This window comes from Pelodiscus sinensis, chromosome 15 (genome assembly GCF_052426305.1).
Source record: "Pelodiscus sinensis isolate ZL-2025 chromosome 15, ASM5242630v1, whole genome shotgun sequence".
Lineage (NCBI taxonomy): Eukaryota > Metazoa > Chordata > Testudines > Trionychidae > Pelodiscus > Pelodiscus sinensis.
Genome location: NC_143066.1, coordinates 7,349,630 through 7,366,027, shown reverse-complemented (window position 1 = coordinate 7,366,027; position 16,398 = coordinate 7,349,630). Strand labels below are relative to the sequence as shown.

At 47.1% G+C, this 16,398-nt stretch overlaps 1 protein-coding gene across 4 annotated transcripts in view; it reads left to right on the top strand.

Moving 5' to 3' along the window:
• CFAP70 (cilia and flagella associated protein 70) overlaps positions 1 to 16,398 on the top strand; it is a 47,445-nt gene that overhangs the window by 6,870 nt on the left and 24,177 nt on the right. For all 4 annotated transcript variants that reach the window (XM_089782247.1, XM_025185396.3, XM_006124560.4 and 1 more), the window contains exons 6-14: positions 144 to 320; positions 775 to 957; positions 1,317 to 1,411; positions 3,921 to 4,020; positions 4,801 to 4,935; positions 6,239 to 6,400; positions 9,860 to 9,940; positions 10,413 to 10,504; positions 15,763 to 15,823. In XM_089782247.1, coding sequence (XP_089638373.1) covers positions 144 to 320; positions 775 to 957; positions 1,317 to 1,411; positions 3,921 to 4,020; positions 4,801 to 4,935; positions 6,239 to 6,400; positions 9,860 to 9,940; positions 10,413 to 10,504; positions 15,763 to 15,823 — 1,086 coding nt within the window. The remainder of the gene's footprint in view (positions 1 to 143; positions 321 to 774; positions 958 to 1,316; positions 1,412 to 3,920; positions 4,021 to 4,800; positions 4,936 to 6,238; positions 6,401 to 9,859; positions 9,941 to 10,412; positions 10,505 to 15,762; positions 15,824 to 16,398) is intronic.

The window sequence follows — 16,398 nt, the reverse complement described above, 5'->3', positions numbered from 1 at the left end:
AATCAATGAATAAAATAATATTGTAGATTCCCAACTTAGGCAGACCTCTATTTGAAACCTCTGTAAAGACAGATTCATGGTAACTGTTTTGTAACTTTGCTGTTTCCAGTGGAAAGTCACGTCAGTTTGCTTTTGTCTTACAGTGTGGTCTCGAAGTGGCGGTGTCCATCCAAGAGTCCCTGCTTTCTACATCGCAACTTTCAGGTGGAAACCTCCTCAGGGTTACATTAGAGGCTGCTTATTCTGTCCCTGAAGTGTTTGTTCCCACAGGACCCCAGCAAAACTACATGGTTGGCTTGCAAGTACCAACTATTGGAGAGGTGGGGAACTGTCAATGAACTTTTTGTATATGTCCTACGTAGATCTTTGCTTCTGTGGTTGAGGTTTCTAAGATGATAATCTGCATGAGCAATGGATGCCTGTGCCTATTATGTGGGTACGTTCAACTGTTTCTGTGGCCACAGAACTATACTGATATTTGTCAATGATTTTTCAGTTGTTTGTGTATGTGTAAGTATAGTTCTGCAACTTGGATCAAGCCTGTTGCTCCCTGATCTATGTATCTGCATGGCAACTCCCATGTGCATGTGTGATGAAATGAGTGGGATTTTTTTGTCTCAGATTATGCAATTTGATGCTTGTATTTTGTAGTTTCTATACCTATGTGGACTGGAGCATGTTTTCCAAGTTGCGTTGCTAGAATTCTGCTTTTTACTTGTTGGTCACCCCTTGCTATAGCAAAAGGATGAAAATCCTTTCTCTGTGCCTCTCTAGAAAGAGTACCCCTTGATGTTCAAGAATGGGACCCTGAAGCTTGGTGGTGAAAAAGAGCCAATCCCCCGTCCAAAAAAATGGCCCATTAGCAACACTGTGGCACCAGGAGCTCAAAACATTCCAGACTCTTTTATTGTTGGAGGCCCCTATGAAGAGGAGGATGGAGAGCTCAACAAAACAGAGGTGAGAAAGAAATGACCTTGAAGCTGCCAGGAGAGAGCTGAAGTGTGTAGCAAAATGAATGACTGAAGGTACAGGATGGAAGGCAGGGTCAGGAGGAGGAGCCCTGTGATTTGTCTGAGCACCATCACAAGCCTGGCTGCTAGTCACACAAGTAAATCTAACTTTAACTGGCCCCAGAACTAACCATTACGACCTCATTTTGCTCAGATGCTGATTGGTTCTGTGTGGAGTTGAGTGTTGCAATAAGTTCTCCCCTCAAAGGGGATAAGCATTTTACCGCTAAACTGGGCACCACCCATCAGATGGAACATAGTGCACGGGCTCAAGGTGTGCTCTGAACAGCTCACTCTTTCTCCTAGGACAGGGAAAATAGGATTCAGGCAGAGACCATAAAGAAGAGAATTGTTTGGGACTTGGAGAGGCGTTGTTACCTGGACCCTGCAGCAGTACTCAGGTAAGAAAACAAAGGAAAATTCCCTGAACAGAGAGTAATGGAGATGAGGAGGAACATATGAATTTCCAGAGTATGCCAGCCCCATGATTCATTTACTTCAGTATCCTGTGTCTAGCAGTGACCAGCATCAGGTGCTTTTGAGGAAGGTGCAATAGAACCCGCCACAGATGTGGGGTCATCTGCCTAATCCCTCATTGAGCTTGTTTTAGATCCTAGGCATGCACTCTTGTATCCCTAATCCCTTCCAGTACTTTTTTTTTAAGCTATTATTATTTTTAGCTATTTTGTCTTTTGTTAACTACTAGAAGACTTATTTGGCACTGTGAGCTCTGTAATGACCTGGACATCGAAAAAGAATCCTACAAAAAGTGGAAACTGGGACAATTGCTAAAGACGAGTGTCAAAGAATAGCAGAAGCACATAAGGACAAAATCAGAAATTGAGTTACGCCTCGTAAGGGTCATAAAATGCAAGAAGAGGTTCTATAATGCATTGGGGCAAGAGAAAAGTAAAGGAAATTGTAGGTCCGCTACTTGGTGGGAAAGAGAGCTAATAATAGATAGCATCAAGAAAGCTGACATGTTTAATATTTTTTTGTTTCAGTCTTCCCCAAAAACATTAATTATGATCAGATTCTTAACACAGTAAATATTAACAACAAAGAGAAGGAACATAAAATGGAAGAGGGCAAAAACAAGCTAAATAATATTTAGGTAAATTAGATGTATTCAGATAATCAGGGCTTGACAAAATGCACCCCAAGAATATTTAAGAAACTAGGTGGAGCAGCATCAGAACCATTAATTATCCTCAAGAACTCCTGGAGGATGGGTGAGGTCCCAGAGGACTAGAGAAGGACCTACCTTCAAAAAGGGGAACAGAAAGGACTAGGGAATTATAAACCAGTCAGCCTAACTTTAATACTTAGAACGACACTGGAACAAATTATTAAAGAACCAGTTGTAAGCACCTGCAGTATAAAAAGGGTATAAATAACAGCCAACATGGATTTGTCATGAGAAATCATTCCAACCCAACCCAGTTTCCTTCTTTGACAAGGGTTACTGATCTATTGGGTAGAGGAGAATCAACAAATATGATTTATCATGATTTCAATAAAGTTTTTTATGCAGTCCCATGTGATGTTCTCATAAGCAAACTAGGGAAATATGGTCTAGATGAAATTATCATAAAGTGGTTGAAAAAACTACTCAAAGAGAAGTTATCAATGTTCACTGTTAAATGTGAAGACATATCTACTGGGGTCCAATGAAGACCTGTCTTGGGTTGTGTACTATTCAATGTTTTCATAACTTAGATAGTGGAGTGTAGAGTATGCTGATAAACATTTGCAGATGATATCGGGCTGGCAGTGGTAATAAGCACTTTGGAAGATAGAATTAGAATTAAAAATAGTCTTGAGAAAGTGGAGAATTGGTCAGAAGCAACACGATAATATTTAATAAACACAATCGCAAGATGCTTCCCTTACACACAACTACAAAATGGGGAATAGCTGGGTAGGCAGTAGTGCTGCTGAAAAGGATCTGGGAGTTATACGGGGTCATACTGATTGTGAGCAAACTATTATAGGTGCAGTTGTAAAAAGAGTTAACATCATTCTGAAATGTATTAACTAGAGTATAATAAGCATGACCTGGGAAGAAACTTTTCCATTATACTTGGTGCTGGTGAAGCCTCAGCTGGAGTACTGTGGTCAGTTTTGGGTGCCATGCTTTAAGAAGGATGTAGACAAGCTGGCGAGAGTCCAGAGAAGAGCCAAAAAATGGTTAAAGGCTTAGAAAACCTGACTTGTGCGGAACAGTTTAAAAAAACCTGGACATGTTTGATCTTGAGGAAAGAAGACAGAGAGAGAGAGCCTGATAAGTCTTCAAGTAAGTTAAAGACTGGTGTAAAGTGAGCAATTGTTCTTCATGTCCACAAAAAGTAATGGGCTTAATCTGCAGCAAGGGAGCTTTAGGTTAGATATTAGCAAAAACTTTCAACCATAAGGATAGTTAAAATTTGTGGAATCTCCATCATGGGAGGTTATTAAGAAGTTAGACAAACACCTTTCAGGGATGGCATAGGTATTCTCAGTCCTGCCTCAGCACAGGGTGATAGACTAGGCAACCTCTTAAGGTCCCTTCCAGCCCTATATGTCCAAAATTCTATCCTATGGTTATAGCCTTTATGATTTCACAATTGAATGCTGTGTTGTCACGACCAAAGCACTGTGACTTACGATGGAGAATGAGCCGTAGGAGCTGATGAACTCTTAAGGAAGAACATTCCAGTTTTCATGCAATTGTTCCTATTAATAAAAACTGAAAGTTAGACTAGAACATTTCACAGGAGATGTTGGTAGATGTATTTATTTATTTATTTAGACAATCATTCTTCCAGGTTATTTCTACTACAAATGAGTAGCCTCACTTTCCCTAAGTGGCACAGGGGAATCTCTGGACTGTTTTTCTGTATTTCTCAATTGTCTCTTTTGGTGTTGCAGTTTACAGAAGCGCATTGCGGAATGTCGGTACTGGCCCGTGGAGATCACCAGGGTCCCTGTGGTTACCTCCACCAAAGGGAAATCTAGCAAATTAGACAAGGTAAATATGCCTAGAGATTTGTATGGATGCATATGATTGTCTTTTGGTGCTATTTTCCTTTAGTGAGTGTGCTTAGCTAAGAGCATTTTCTAAATGGGAGAGGTGAGTTAGGGAGTGCTCGAGGCTTTGGTAAGGGAGTGATCAGCCTCACTCCGCTGTCAAACAAAGAGAAACATTTCAAGTTACAAGGCACAAATATTTTGTTAGTTTTCTTCAGTACCATGGCAATTGAAGAGGGATTGGTTGGGAAAGAAACTGCTGGGGAAAGCGATTAGCTAATCTTTCCATTGGCCAATGGGTTCCTTGAGCGGATGTTCAGGGAATCTAAACTGGCCATCAGATTTTGCAGTGATGACTAACTGTGTTCTCCTTGCCCCAATTGGAAACTAAGCTCCTCAGAACTCTAGCAGGACATTCTGTTTCCTAATCAGATGGTGAGTGCTTTTAGAAACCAAGTGCCAGGATACAGCCCAGCAGGAACGGAGCACTTGGCTTCACTAAGAAGATTTGTCCCAGACCTATGGAGATTGGAATAAGGAGGGTATGGAAGAATTACAGAATATTCTTCGAAGCTGGCACAGCTTTATGCCCATTGGAGAAACTTCAGTGACAGGATAACATTGACTATTTAAGCACATAATGTATTTAGGTGGCCTTTGCTTTAATAGGAATTGATGCTGTATGCAGAAGCCTGCAGAAATGGCCTTAAATCCATGCAAACAGCAGTCCTCAGAACAGCCTTTTAGCTAAGTCATGCCTGGTCTTGTTCTGCATTTTCAGGGAGATGATGATGGACAGATTTTTTTCCATGGTGTGGCATATGTCAACATGGTGCCATTGCTGTATCCTGGTGTGAAGCGCATCCGAGGGGCTTTCCGTGTGTTTCCATACCAAGACAGTGAGGTGTTTGCAAAGGTGAGAATGGGCTTCCTCTGTGCACTGCAATACAATCTCCCCGTCCAGCTGTGTTCGTGCACCACATGCTTGGCAGCAGTCAGGGCTATCAGAAAATTGCCTTTAAAATAAAGCTGGCCCTGAGCCATCAGGGAGAAATAATGTGACATGGTTTTTGGAGCAGTTTCCTAAAAGAGATTTATTTCCTAAGCCACAGTATGAGGCAGACATCCTGAGCAGTGGGGCTTGGGGACTGAAGGGTCCCTTAGTACATGACTTGTCTGCAGTCCTTTCTCTAGCATCAGCTAATCAGTTTTATAAAAATCCTCTTCCTCCTTATGCCAGGTGTTTTCCCCACCAAGTCCTAATATTGCTGAGTGAGGAATATCCTCCCTAGGAAAATATAGTGGCTACTTCAGTGTAATAACTACCAGGGATGCTCAGAAGAGTTTAATTTATTAGAAGGACCACACTGGGGCTGTAATTCATACAGTTTTATCTATTTTAGTTTCTCTGCATTCCTCCCACTCCCGACCCTGTTACGTCAGTAAATATTAACATTCATGTTTCCCACAGTAATAATAGAATGTTGAACTTGTTTCAATGTTTGTCCCAAAGCAGGAGCGATGTGCACAAGGGTAAGTAATTTGGTTTGACTGGTCCTTTCATTTACCTTAACTCAGGGGTCTCAAATTCCTGGCTCACAGGCCATCCCTGGCTGGAGTGATTGCACAATCTGGCCCGGGATTCTTGGTGGCCCGGGAGAGGAGGCTGTCCATTACTAGTCCCCAAGCTCCACCCCTTCCCGCTATTTCCCTGCCCATTCTCCCGCCCATGGTACCCCATTCCTGAGGACACGGCTTCAAGGATCACGGGGGTAGCCTGGCACCACATGGCTGCAGCAGTTGTACCTCCCCACGGCGTCAGGAGCCTCAGGGAAGCAAAGCAAGTGCACTCGCCCAGTGCACTCCACTTCCCCTGCCACAGGGAGTGCAGGGGGTGCATCTCCCTGCTGTTGCATGACACTAAGCCCTCCCCCCATCATCCCTGAAGCCACATCCTCGGGGACAGAGAGCCAAGGGGAGAAGGCTGGGTGATGGGGGAAAGGGTTGGGCTTGGGAGCCAGTAATGGAAAGGCCTCCCCCTGGCCTGCCCAAGTCCCAGGCCAGATTGCACAATTGCTTTTATAGGCAATGGCCCGTGGGCCAGGAGTTTGAGACCTGCTGAATTAAGGCAAGAAGGATGGAGATGTCCAGTCTCCCTCAAGCTGCATTTCTTTTATTGCCTCTCTTTCATAACTTCCTTTCATTTCCTTCTTTTTCAGACTAAGTGTCAATTCAGCACTTTACGTGATCTTGGGCATCAAACCAACATGAACAAATTAGGGCCAGTGATTGCAGCAGCCAGCTCCCCTCATTCAAAAGCTATTCCCAGTAGGAACCAGAAAGAGGATAAAATGGCCAAAGAGAAGGATGCTCCAAGAAAGGTATGGGCTAGAGCAGCGTTTCCCAAACTGTGGCCCGTGGCCCAGTACCAGTCCTTGGGAAAAAAAATACCGGGCCTCAGAAAAATTTTTGTGAGAGCTCGCCTCGCTGCCCACAACCCCCAAGATAAATGCCACGCTGAACTCCCAGTGTCAACAGAGGTAGCACGGGCTTCCTGCAGGTCGGGGGGCAGTTCTGCAGCTGCGCACCAGGTCCTGGAAGTACGCGGGCTGCTCTCCCTTCTTCCCCAACAGCCAGCGCAGTACCTAAAACGCTGGTTCATCGTGCGCTGGGGACTTTGTTCCCCTGCTGCCTTCCTGCGTGCGGGGGAGTGGGTGGGGATCCGGGACTGTGCCGGATCCAGCTGCTCGGGCTGCGCGTGCTGCTGTGGGGAGTGGAGGTGCAAGGCGCACACTGTCTGAACAGTTGGGGCAAGCGTGGTCCAGGACTCTCCCTGTCCCGTCCCCCCACGTGGGAAGGCAGCAGGGGAATAAAGTCCTCAGAGCGCCAGCTCCAGCTGCTTGGGCAGCACGCACTGCCGTGGGGAGCAGAGAAGTGAGGCGCGCGCTGCCCGAGCGGTTGGGGCTGGCTCAGTCCGGGACTCCCCCTCCCTCTGCACAGGAAGGCATCAGGCATGCAACGGACCAGTGTGTTAGGTACCGCTCTGCTGTTTGGGGGACAGGGGAGCAATCCATGCATTTCTTGGGCCTTGGCAGCTACAGGATCCCGAGGTATCGGTCCTTGTCCCCTTCCTCTCCCCAGACCCCCACAAGTACCCTGCCCCAGCACCCACAAGCACCCTGTCCCTTGCCCCAGCACTCATTGGCACCCTTCCCCAGAACTCTGTTCCAGCACGCACAAGGACAGTTGTGGCCACATTTGTGAGGTTTGAGGGATTTGGTGTGGGGTTTTTTTTTTGTATGGCCGCGACTGACTTTTCTGTGGGCTAAAGTTGGCACTGGGGGCTTTGGGAGGCCAGAAACAATTTATTTGCATATTCATCATTTGCTTAAGCTCGTGAATGGATTTACTGGTCCCCAATATCAAAAAGTTTGGGAACCCCTGGGCTAGAGAGAAATTCACACATGGTGCTAAAGCTTTTGGGCCATGCTTGTGTGACCCGTGATGCCTGAGGCAGCCCTCCCTGAAAATGCCACAGTCAGGGCAGGCTGCTAAGGGGAGAGTAAATACTCCCCAAACTGGCAGCTAGCACTGAAGTTAAACTTCTCAATCAGTCACAAACTGTGCTTCTGATCTCCCCCACTGGGTATCAAGAGACAAAAGGAGAACTCACACAGCCCAGTTCTCTGGCTCCTATCAGCATCTAGGTCACTTTCTCAAATGTGGCAACCAGGGGCTGTTCCTGGGGCCACAGTCTTCTGGATGGCTATTTGGCGGCGGGGGGGTGTTAGAAAAGTAGCACCCCTGCCCTAATCCCTGGATGGGCTGTTGAACAGCGTCGGCAGTGCTGATGCCAGTCTGTCTGGGGTTATCACCCCGAAACACAGCACAAATTTGGAAATACAAATATGCCATACACAGCTATAACTCACCATGCAGAGGTGATGCAAACATATAAACAAGATTATTATACTTGGCAAATTATAACAAAAGAATGGCTGTACTGGGTCAGACCAAAGGTCCATCTAGCCCAGTGTCCTGTCTTCCTACAGTGGCCAATGCCAGATGCCCCAGAGGGTGTGAAGAGATCCCTCTCCTGTCACCCATTTTCCAACCTTTACAAACAAAGGCTAGGGACGCCATTCCTATCTATCCTGGCTAATAGCCAATAATGGGTCTATTCTCCATTAATTTATCTAGTTCTTTGTTGAACCCTGTTAAAGTCCTGGTCTTCTCAATATCCTTTGGCAAGGAGTTCCACAGGTTGACTGTGCGCTGCGTGAAGAAAAACTTCCTTTTGTTTTGTTTTATTTTGTTTGTTTTAAACCTGCTATCTATTAATTTTATTTGGTGACTCCTACTTCTTATGTTATGGGAACAAATAAATAACTTTTCCTTATTCACTTTTTCCATACCTGTCATAATTGTATATCATATCCCCCCTTAGTCCCTCTTTTCTAAGCTGAAAATACCTAGTTTTTTTAATCTCTCTTCATATGGGACCGGTTCCAAACCCTGACCATTTTTGTTGCCTTTTTCTGAACCTTTTCCAATGCCAAGATATCTTTTTTGTCATGAGGTGACCACATCTGTACACAGTATTCAAGATGTGGGCATACCATGGTTTTAGATAAGGGTAATAAGATATTCTCTGTCTTATTCTCGATCCCTTTTTAAATGATTTCTAAGATTTTCACAGATACCTTAGATGGCATCTGATCAGATTCCTCAGTATTTTATAATAGCGGTACCATTAATATCACAAAGGGCCCCACATATTCCATACATTGGCACAGTTTGTGTAAGAGAAAGCAGGTTTGTGCTGGAGCTCAGAATCATAGAATCATAGAATAATAGGACTGGAAGGGACCTCAAGAGGTCATCGAGTCCAGCCCCCCGCCCCCAAGGCAGGACCAAGCTCCACCTACACCATCCCTGACAGATGTCTATCTAACCTGTTCTTAAATATCTCCAGAGAGGGAGATTCCACCACCTCCCTTGGCAATTTATTCCAATATTTGACCACCCTGACAGTTAGGAATTTTTTCCTAATGTCCAATCTAAACCTCCCCTGCTGCACTTTAAGCCCATTACTCCTTGTCCTGTCCTCAGAAACCAAGAGGAACAAATTTTCGCCTTCCTCCTTGTGACACCCTTTTAGATATTTGAAAACCGCTATCATGTCCCCCCTTAATCTTCTTTTTTCCAAACTAAACAAGCCCAGTTCATGAAGCCTGGCTTCATAGGTCATGTTCTCTAGACCTTTAATCATTCTTGTCGCTCTTCTCTGTACCCTTTCCAATTTCTCCACATCTTTCTTGAAATGTGGCGCCCAGAACTGGACACAGTACTCCAGCTGAGGCCTAACTAGTGCAGAGTAGAGCGGCAGAATGACTTCACGAGTTTTGCTTACAACACACCTGTTGATACAACCTAGAATCATATTTGCTTTTTTTGCAACAGCATCACACTGTTGACTCATATTCAACTTGTGGTCCACTATGACCCCTAGATCCCTTTCCGCCATGCTCCTTCCTAGACAGGAACACTGGATGTTTTAGGACAGAAGGAAGGCAGGAGGCCAGCGAGTATTCTTTTTTTCTTGAATGATTAAAAATCAGTCGTCACTTTGGAATTTCCTAATACAAGATGCATGAACCAAATCTAACATTGCAAATGGCTTGGCTGTTTAATATTCATGGTTTTCATACCTGTAGCACAGTAAGCAGGTAGTAAGCTTCTTCCTTAGTGCTCTCTTTGTGTCACTGAGGCTGGATTAATTGTGGGAACTGTGAAGAGTGTTGAATACTGAACAATATACATCTTCTTTCTCTTCCTAGATGTCTGTTACACTAAAATCTCAGATGTCAGAGATTACTATAGACACTGAAGCAGCACCATGTCAGAACCTGGAAGGACAGGTAAATTGTGCTTTAAACAGATGGAAAGAACATGTAGACTGGCAGTGTGTAAATTCCCATAGCCCAGATTCTAACATCATTTACTTAACTGGCTTTGGTTAGGAGAGGTGAGGACTGAGGGCTTTCACCTTTTGCAGCTACCATAGTGAAATCTCTCCAGGGACATCTGTACACACAGATTCAAGTGGGGTATTTCCAAAAATATCTGGGACTGAATTTAGGAGGGTTCTTCAGTAGTTTTCATTTTGACTTCCTTCTAAAAAAATGCACTGGTTGCACACACTAAATCTTGGAGGAGACTGAATCTCCAAACCAGTTCAATCCTCTAACTGGATTTTGCTGTGATATAAAATCCTGAGGGCAGGTTAGAAAACAAGCTGCTACAGTATGATTCCAGTAAACATCTGAAACTCTATACTAAGGCTGCAGTCATGACAACAGTGACACAAGAGAGCAATATTTGTCTTCACAGCAATATGTAGATGCAGGAACATTCCTGGTGATGGAAATAGAGCTGGCCAAGGCCTTGGTACCAAAACGATTGCCAGAGGAGCTCGCTAGTAGGTGCGTAAAGGGGCGACTGTAACACTGGAGTCAGGGTTTTAATTTAAGCTCCTCAGGTCAGGGATTGTTTTGTAATGTATCTGTTAAATGCCATGCATACTTGTGCTGTAAAAATAGTAATGGGCCTGATCCAAAGTGCATTGAAATCAACAGGAAGAATTGGGCTTTGGATCAGGCCCATTACGAAGAGAGAACTGGCGTGGGGTTGGAAGACACAAAGATTCACATTTCATTCAGCCTGGTTCTTTTTAATGAATAATGTACTAAATGGGAAAACAACGAGTAGTCCTGTGGGGTCCCCTCCTGGTCCTGGATCACTTAAAGGGGCACGGGCTGGCTACGGTGCCCGTGCCAGGTACAAGCCTGCCAGCACCCAGCCAGCAGACCCTGTACCTGGCACGGATCGAGCCACCCACCCGATGCCCCCCAGCCCTCCCCCTCTTCCCGGGACCAGGCTGGCGGCTCCCGGGAGCTTGCCCGGGACCGCAAGAGGCGGGCACCCGCCTGGGCTAGTGCGGACATCGTGGACTTCGTCCACAATCTCCGCACTAGGCACAGGAAAGTGGCCGGCTAGGGCAGGAGAGCTGCCAGTCTGGCCACCCAGGAGCAGGTGTGCAAGAGAATCAAGGGGGTCCACTGAGACCCCCGACCCTGAGCCCTGAGCTTACAATGGCCGTCCTGGGTCAGACCAAAGGTCCATCTAGCCCAGTAGCCTGTCTGCCGACAGCAGCCAACCCTAGGGACCCTGGAGGGGATGGACCGAAGACAGTGATCAAGCCATTTGTCTCGTGCCATCCCTCGCCAGCCTTCCACAAACCTTGGGCAGGGACACCATTCCTACCCCCTGGCTAATAGCACTCCATGGACCCAACCTCCATGACTTGATCTCACTTCCCTTTAAACTCTGTTCTAGTTGTAGCCTTCACAGCCTCCTGCAGCAAGGAGTTCCACAGGTTGACTCTTTGCTTTGTGAAGAACAACTTTCTGTTACTACTTTGAAGCCTGCTACCCATTCCTTTCCTTTGGTGTCCTCTAGTCCTTCTTTATGGGAACTAATGAAGAACTTTTCTGTATGCACCCTCTCCACCCAACTCCTGCTTTTAGAGACCTCTATCCTGTCCTCCCTCCGTCTCCTCTTTTCTAAGCTGAAAAGTCCCAGTCTCTTTAGCCTCTCTTCATATGGGACCTGTTCCCAACCCCTGATCATTTTAGTTGCCCTCCCCTCTCCCAGCCTCTCCTTTTCCCAGTCTCCTCCAGTTTTGTTCAATAAAGACAGATTCCATTTTGGAAGACACGTTATCTTTATTTTGTACATCAAGAAGAGGGGCTAGGGAAGGGTAAGTGGAAGGAGGTGAGGGAGGAATGGGGCACAAGCCCCCGATGGGGAGGACTGGGCTGGCTCTGCGGGCTTCTGGGGGTGGAACCTCTCCTGCAGCCCCCCAATTGCCCCCTCTCCCCAGATGGCAGCCTGCGGCAAGTGCAGCCGGGCTGATGGCTGAGTGCTGTGATGTGCCCAGTGTGGGTACTCCGGGCAATCCAAGCCAGGACTGCTTTGCAAGCGGGGCACCCCTGAGAACTGTCTGTCCGGGGTGGGGGTCGGGTCCCTTTAAGCACAGCCCTCGGCTAGCCTGAGACAGTATCTCCACGCTCTAAGTCCTCCTCTGATGCCCTGCCGGCACTGCTTCCGGCCATCCTTAAGCCCGGTTCAGGGTCCACTTAATGTGGACGTGCTAGTTCGAATTAGCAAAACGTTAATTCGAACTAGTTTTTTAGTCTGGATCTGTTAGTTCAAATTAGCTTAGTTTGAATTAACGTTGTAGTGTACACATACCCTAAGGTCTCATCTAGACTATGTGGAACAGTCCCATGGAATTTGCATACCCTCTTTCAACTGTTCCACGTAGTCCAGATGAGCCCTAAGTGCAACAGGACTACTTGTTGTTTTTAATGTTACAGACTAACATGGCTCCCCTCTGAGACCTGAACAGGAAAGCGAGGAGAGGGAAATTGGCTATAATCCAGCATGGGCAGAAGGGCCTCACAAACTCTCTTGATGCACAAATGACTCCACAGACCTAGAACAGCACAGAGGGCCAGAGGAATAGGAGAGGCTTTAAGGGGAGCTACTGAGATCTGGCTGAGGTGGTGGCAGCCCACTTCAGGCTGGGAAGGGTGACCCCAGCAGTTCCTACCCGGTCTCCAGGCCTCTGGGCCTCACTCTTGGTACTGTCACCCCATGTCCCCCTGCCCTCCCCACTTCCCTTTGGCCCCATAGACAAGTTTGCGTGAGGGTGGAGCCTACACAATATTTCCATTGGAGGAGCGCTACTTCCCACTGCCCCGGAACAACACAGGAATTGCTCTATTTCGGCAGGTCATTGGTCTACATTGGGTGGGAAACATACAGCCCGTGGGCTGGATCCGGCTTGAGGCAAGGCTTGGGGCTTCTCCCCACAGTGGGGTGAGCCAGTACTCACACTCCAACTCTCCAAGCCTCAGCGTCCCTCCCCTGCCTTGCCCCCACTCCCCGGGTGCAGCTGGAGCATGAGTGCACCTTGCCCAGCGGCCAGGGAAAAGCTCCAAATCTGTGTCCACCTCCACTGCCAGGGAAAGCCCTGTGTTTGCTGGGAGCCAGGTCAGTGAGATTGTGGGGGTTGGGGCATTGTGGGGTTTTTTTGCTTCTCACTTGTGTGTGGTCCCTGACAGATTTTTCTGCCGGTCAGTGGCCCCCAACTGAAAAAAAAGGTTCCCCACCCTTGGCCTACATAAACTGGTATGTACTAGCAATGGCCTATGTCTGGTGCATGAGAGGAAGTTCTATCCCCTTTGTAATAGTCTTCATTGTAACTTTGTTTAAACCGGTGCTACTTCTGGCAACTTCACTGAATTTGATGTAATTAGTTCTGATTTATTCTGGGGAAAGTAAGACTGGACCTGGCTCAGTACGCCCGGCCAGTTGTGCAACGACGAACGTTGGGCAGCAGGGCTTCTGGTCAGACTAGATGAGCACAGTGGCCTTGGGATCTGGGAATCTGGATTCTGGGTTTGGAATCTGAATCTGTCCTGGCCCCAGATGGTATTACACCCAGAACTGCGCTCAGTTATAATTGCACGTTATTCTTGTGTATGTCAGTACCGAAGCTTTTCTGGACTCATGTTTAAAATACTTAATTTCACAGTCTGGATCTCAGGGCTGAATTAAAGGCTCTCTAATAGTCTGAACTTCCAGGTTTGTTCACTCAGAACAATATTTTCACCACGTTTTCTCATAACAAAGTAGGGAATGTGTTACAGTTTTCATTCCTGTAAGACGTTATGGATTCCAGGAGATAGTTAATACCAAACACACAAGATCTGAAACACACACAGGCAGGGGTTAAGTAGGGCAGCAGGTGGGAGGGTGAGTAAGCTAGAGGATGTACTTTGAATATTTGTCCTGATATTGAGCATTTTCAGAGATCAACCCACAGCAAAGTACAGAGGTTGGAGCTAGGGATTAACAGGCACCTTGCGGGAATGCAAAAGGCCAGATCAATGGGCTCGCAGCACAAATACAGGTTGTACCTCCCTTAACCAGGACTCTATGGTCCGGCAAAATCCATGGTCTGGCCTGGACCACAGAGTAGCGATGTAAGCGACTAATCGACTATCTGATAAGCAAAAGCTTATTGGATAGTCGACACACTAGTTGATTAGTTGCTTCCCCCCCCCTTGCTGCTTGTATCACAAAGAAGCAGTGGGGGGGGGGGGAGAAATGGAAGGGGATGCTGGAGGGAGCCAGTTTAAAAGACAGTTCACTCCAGCTTCATGGGAGGGGGCAAGGGCGCAGCGGCAGCCAACTTTGAAATGAGTCTGCAGTGGGGACTCTTGTACATTTCAAAGTTGGAACGCCACATGGAGTCCTGGGCCAGCATAGTCCCCCACTGACCCTGGGCTCCACAGGCCTTTCAATCTTTGAAATGTACAGGAGTCCCAAGTGGGAGCTCTTGTACATTTCAAAGAAGAAGCGCCGCATGAAGCCTGGGGCCGGGGGTGCTCTCCGCTGGCCCCGAGCTCCACGCGGCGTGCCAACTTTGAAATGTACAAGAGCCCCCGCTTAGGCTCTTGTACATTTCAAAGGCAGAACATGGTATTTCTTATCGACTAATCGAATAGTCAATGAAAATCCCATCGACTATTCAATTAGTTAATTAATCGAAATTTAACATCCCTACCATGTATAAGGAGGGTATAAGGTACATCCCTGCCAGGTGTAAGGAGGATATAAGGTACATCTTTACCAGCTATAAGGAGGTTGGGCCGCAGGGCAGGAGCGGGGGAGGAGGGGCATGACCTCATCAGGAGCTGCGTGTGGAGGGAAGGTGGCGCAGCAGGGAGTTCTGGTCCCTACTGCTGGGTGGTAGCCACAGAGCCCCAGCAGCCATAGAAGCCACAGCATCCGTGGCAGCCCCAGAGCTCCAGCCTGGGGAGCCATGACTAGGCAGGCAGCAGCAGGGCTTGGCTGGAGTCCTAGCTGGGGGTAACACGGGCCATGTTGGGAAGGACCTCCCCTTGTTTGGCAAATCCCCTTGCTCAGGACAGGTCAAGTCCCAAGGGTGCCGGATGAGGGAGGTCCAACCTGCACTACATACTAGACTAGATAGTATAGGTCAGTCCGGTTTGTGAAAAGAGCCGAGGGACATTATTCACATTCATACTGAGCATCCTTTACACCCTATGACATAAATGAAAACCAGGCCTTGAGTGAAGTGTGAGACAAGTAGTTCTCCAAGGAGCCACAGCGAATGTAGAGATTTGGCTGCACTGTGTTGTTCTGGGTCTCTGTTATGCCTACACTGCAGCTGGCAGGGTGACTTCCAGCTCCACTTGAGCTGGGACATTGAAAATAGCAGAGTGGCTGTGATGGCACAGCAGTAGCTCAGGCTAGCTGCCCAAGTATTTGCTCAGGAGGTCAGGTAGGATTGTACCTGGACAACTAGCTCAAGCCACCGCCCATGCCACTGTGGACACACTACCGTTTGTTGCATGATAGATCAAGTGCATGTGGTGTGGCTGAGTTGGCAATTGTCATTCCAGCTGCTGTATGGACATTCCCTGTGAGGCTTCATAATTTATCCCATGATCAGATTGTTTCTGTTCCTTATTCCCAATCTAACCTTGACAGGCCCATAATCCTAGAAATACAGACCACTTGAGTCCAGAACGGATAGAATTGCTTTCTGCACATTGAATAGCTTCCTCTGCTCTCTCTCATACAGAGTTAAGGAGATGATTTCTCCACGCCCTCAATTACCACGCCGGAGTGCAGGAGCTAAGAAGGTAGGCCTTCTCTGTGACTGTTTTGCACTTCACAGGTGTCTAATATCCAAGATCCTCATTTTCAAATCAACACAACTGAGAAGTCAGCAGCAGAATGAGCAATTAGGGGCTATGTCTACACTACAGCCTGTGTCTACATAACTTATGTAACTTGTGGGGGGAGGTGTGAATAAACTGCACCCCGAGTGACACAAGTTATACCAACATAAGTACTCATGTGCACAGAATTTCTCCTGCCAACAGAGCTTCTGCTGCTCTCAAAGGTGGTTGTATTATGGCAACGAGAGTTCTTTCCTGCTGGTGTAGAAAGCCTTCACAAACGTGGCAGTACTGCAGCACTGTATGTGTAGCTATGCTTTAAGACCGTGGTCACCAACAGGTCGATCGTGATCGACTGGTCGATCGCAAGGCCTTGACCAGTCGATCATGAGGCAACTGGGCCCCCTTCCATTTTCCACCCACCCCCGAGAAGCCCCAGTACTTACCTCCAGTGAAAATGGAGGTAGTGCCAGCTTCCCACGGGTGGATGGAAGTCCCGCAGCTTAGTGCTACTTCCAAGAGTTCCAGAAGTGCGC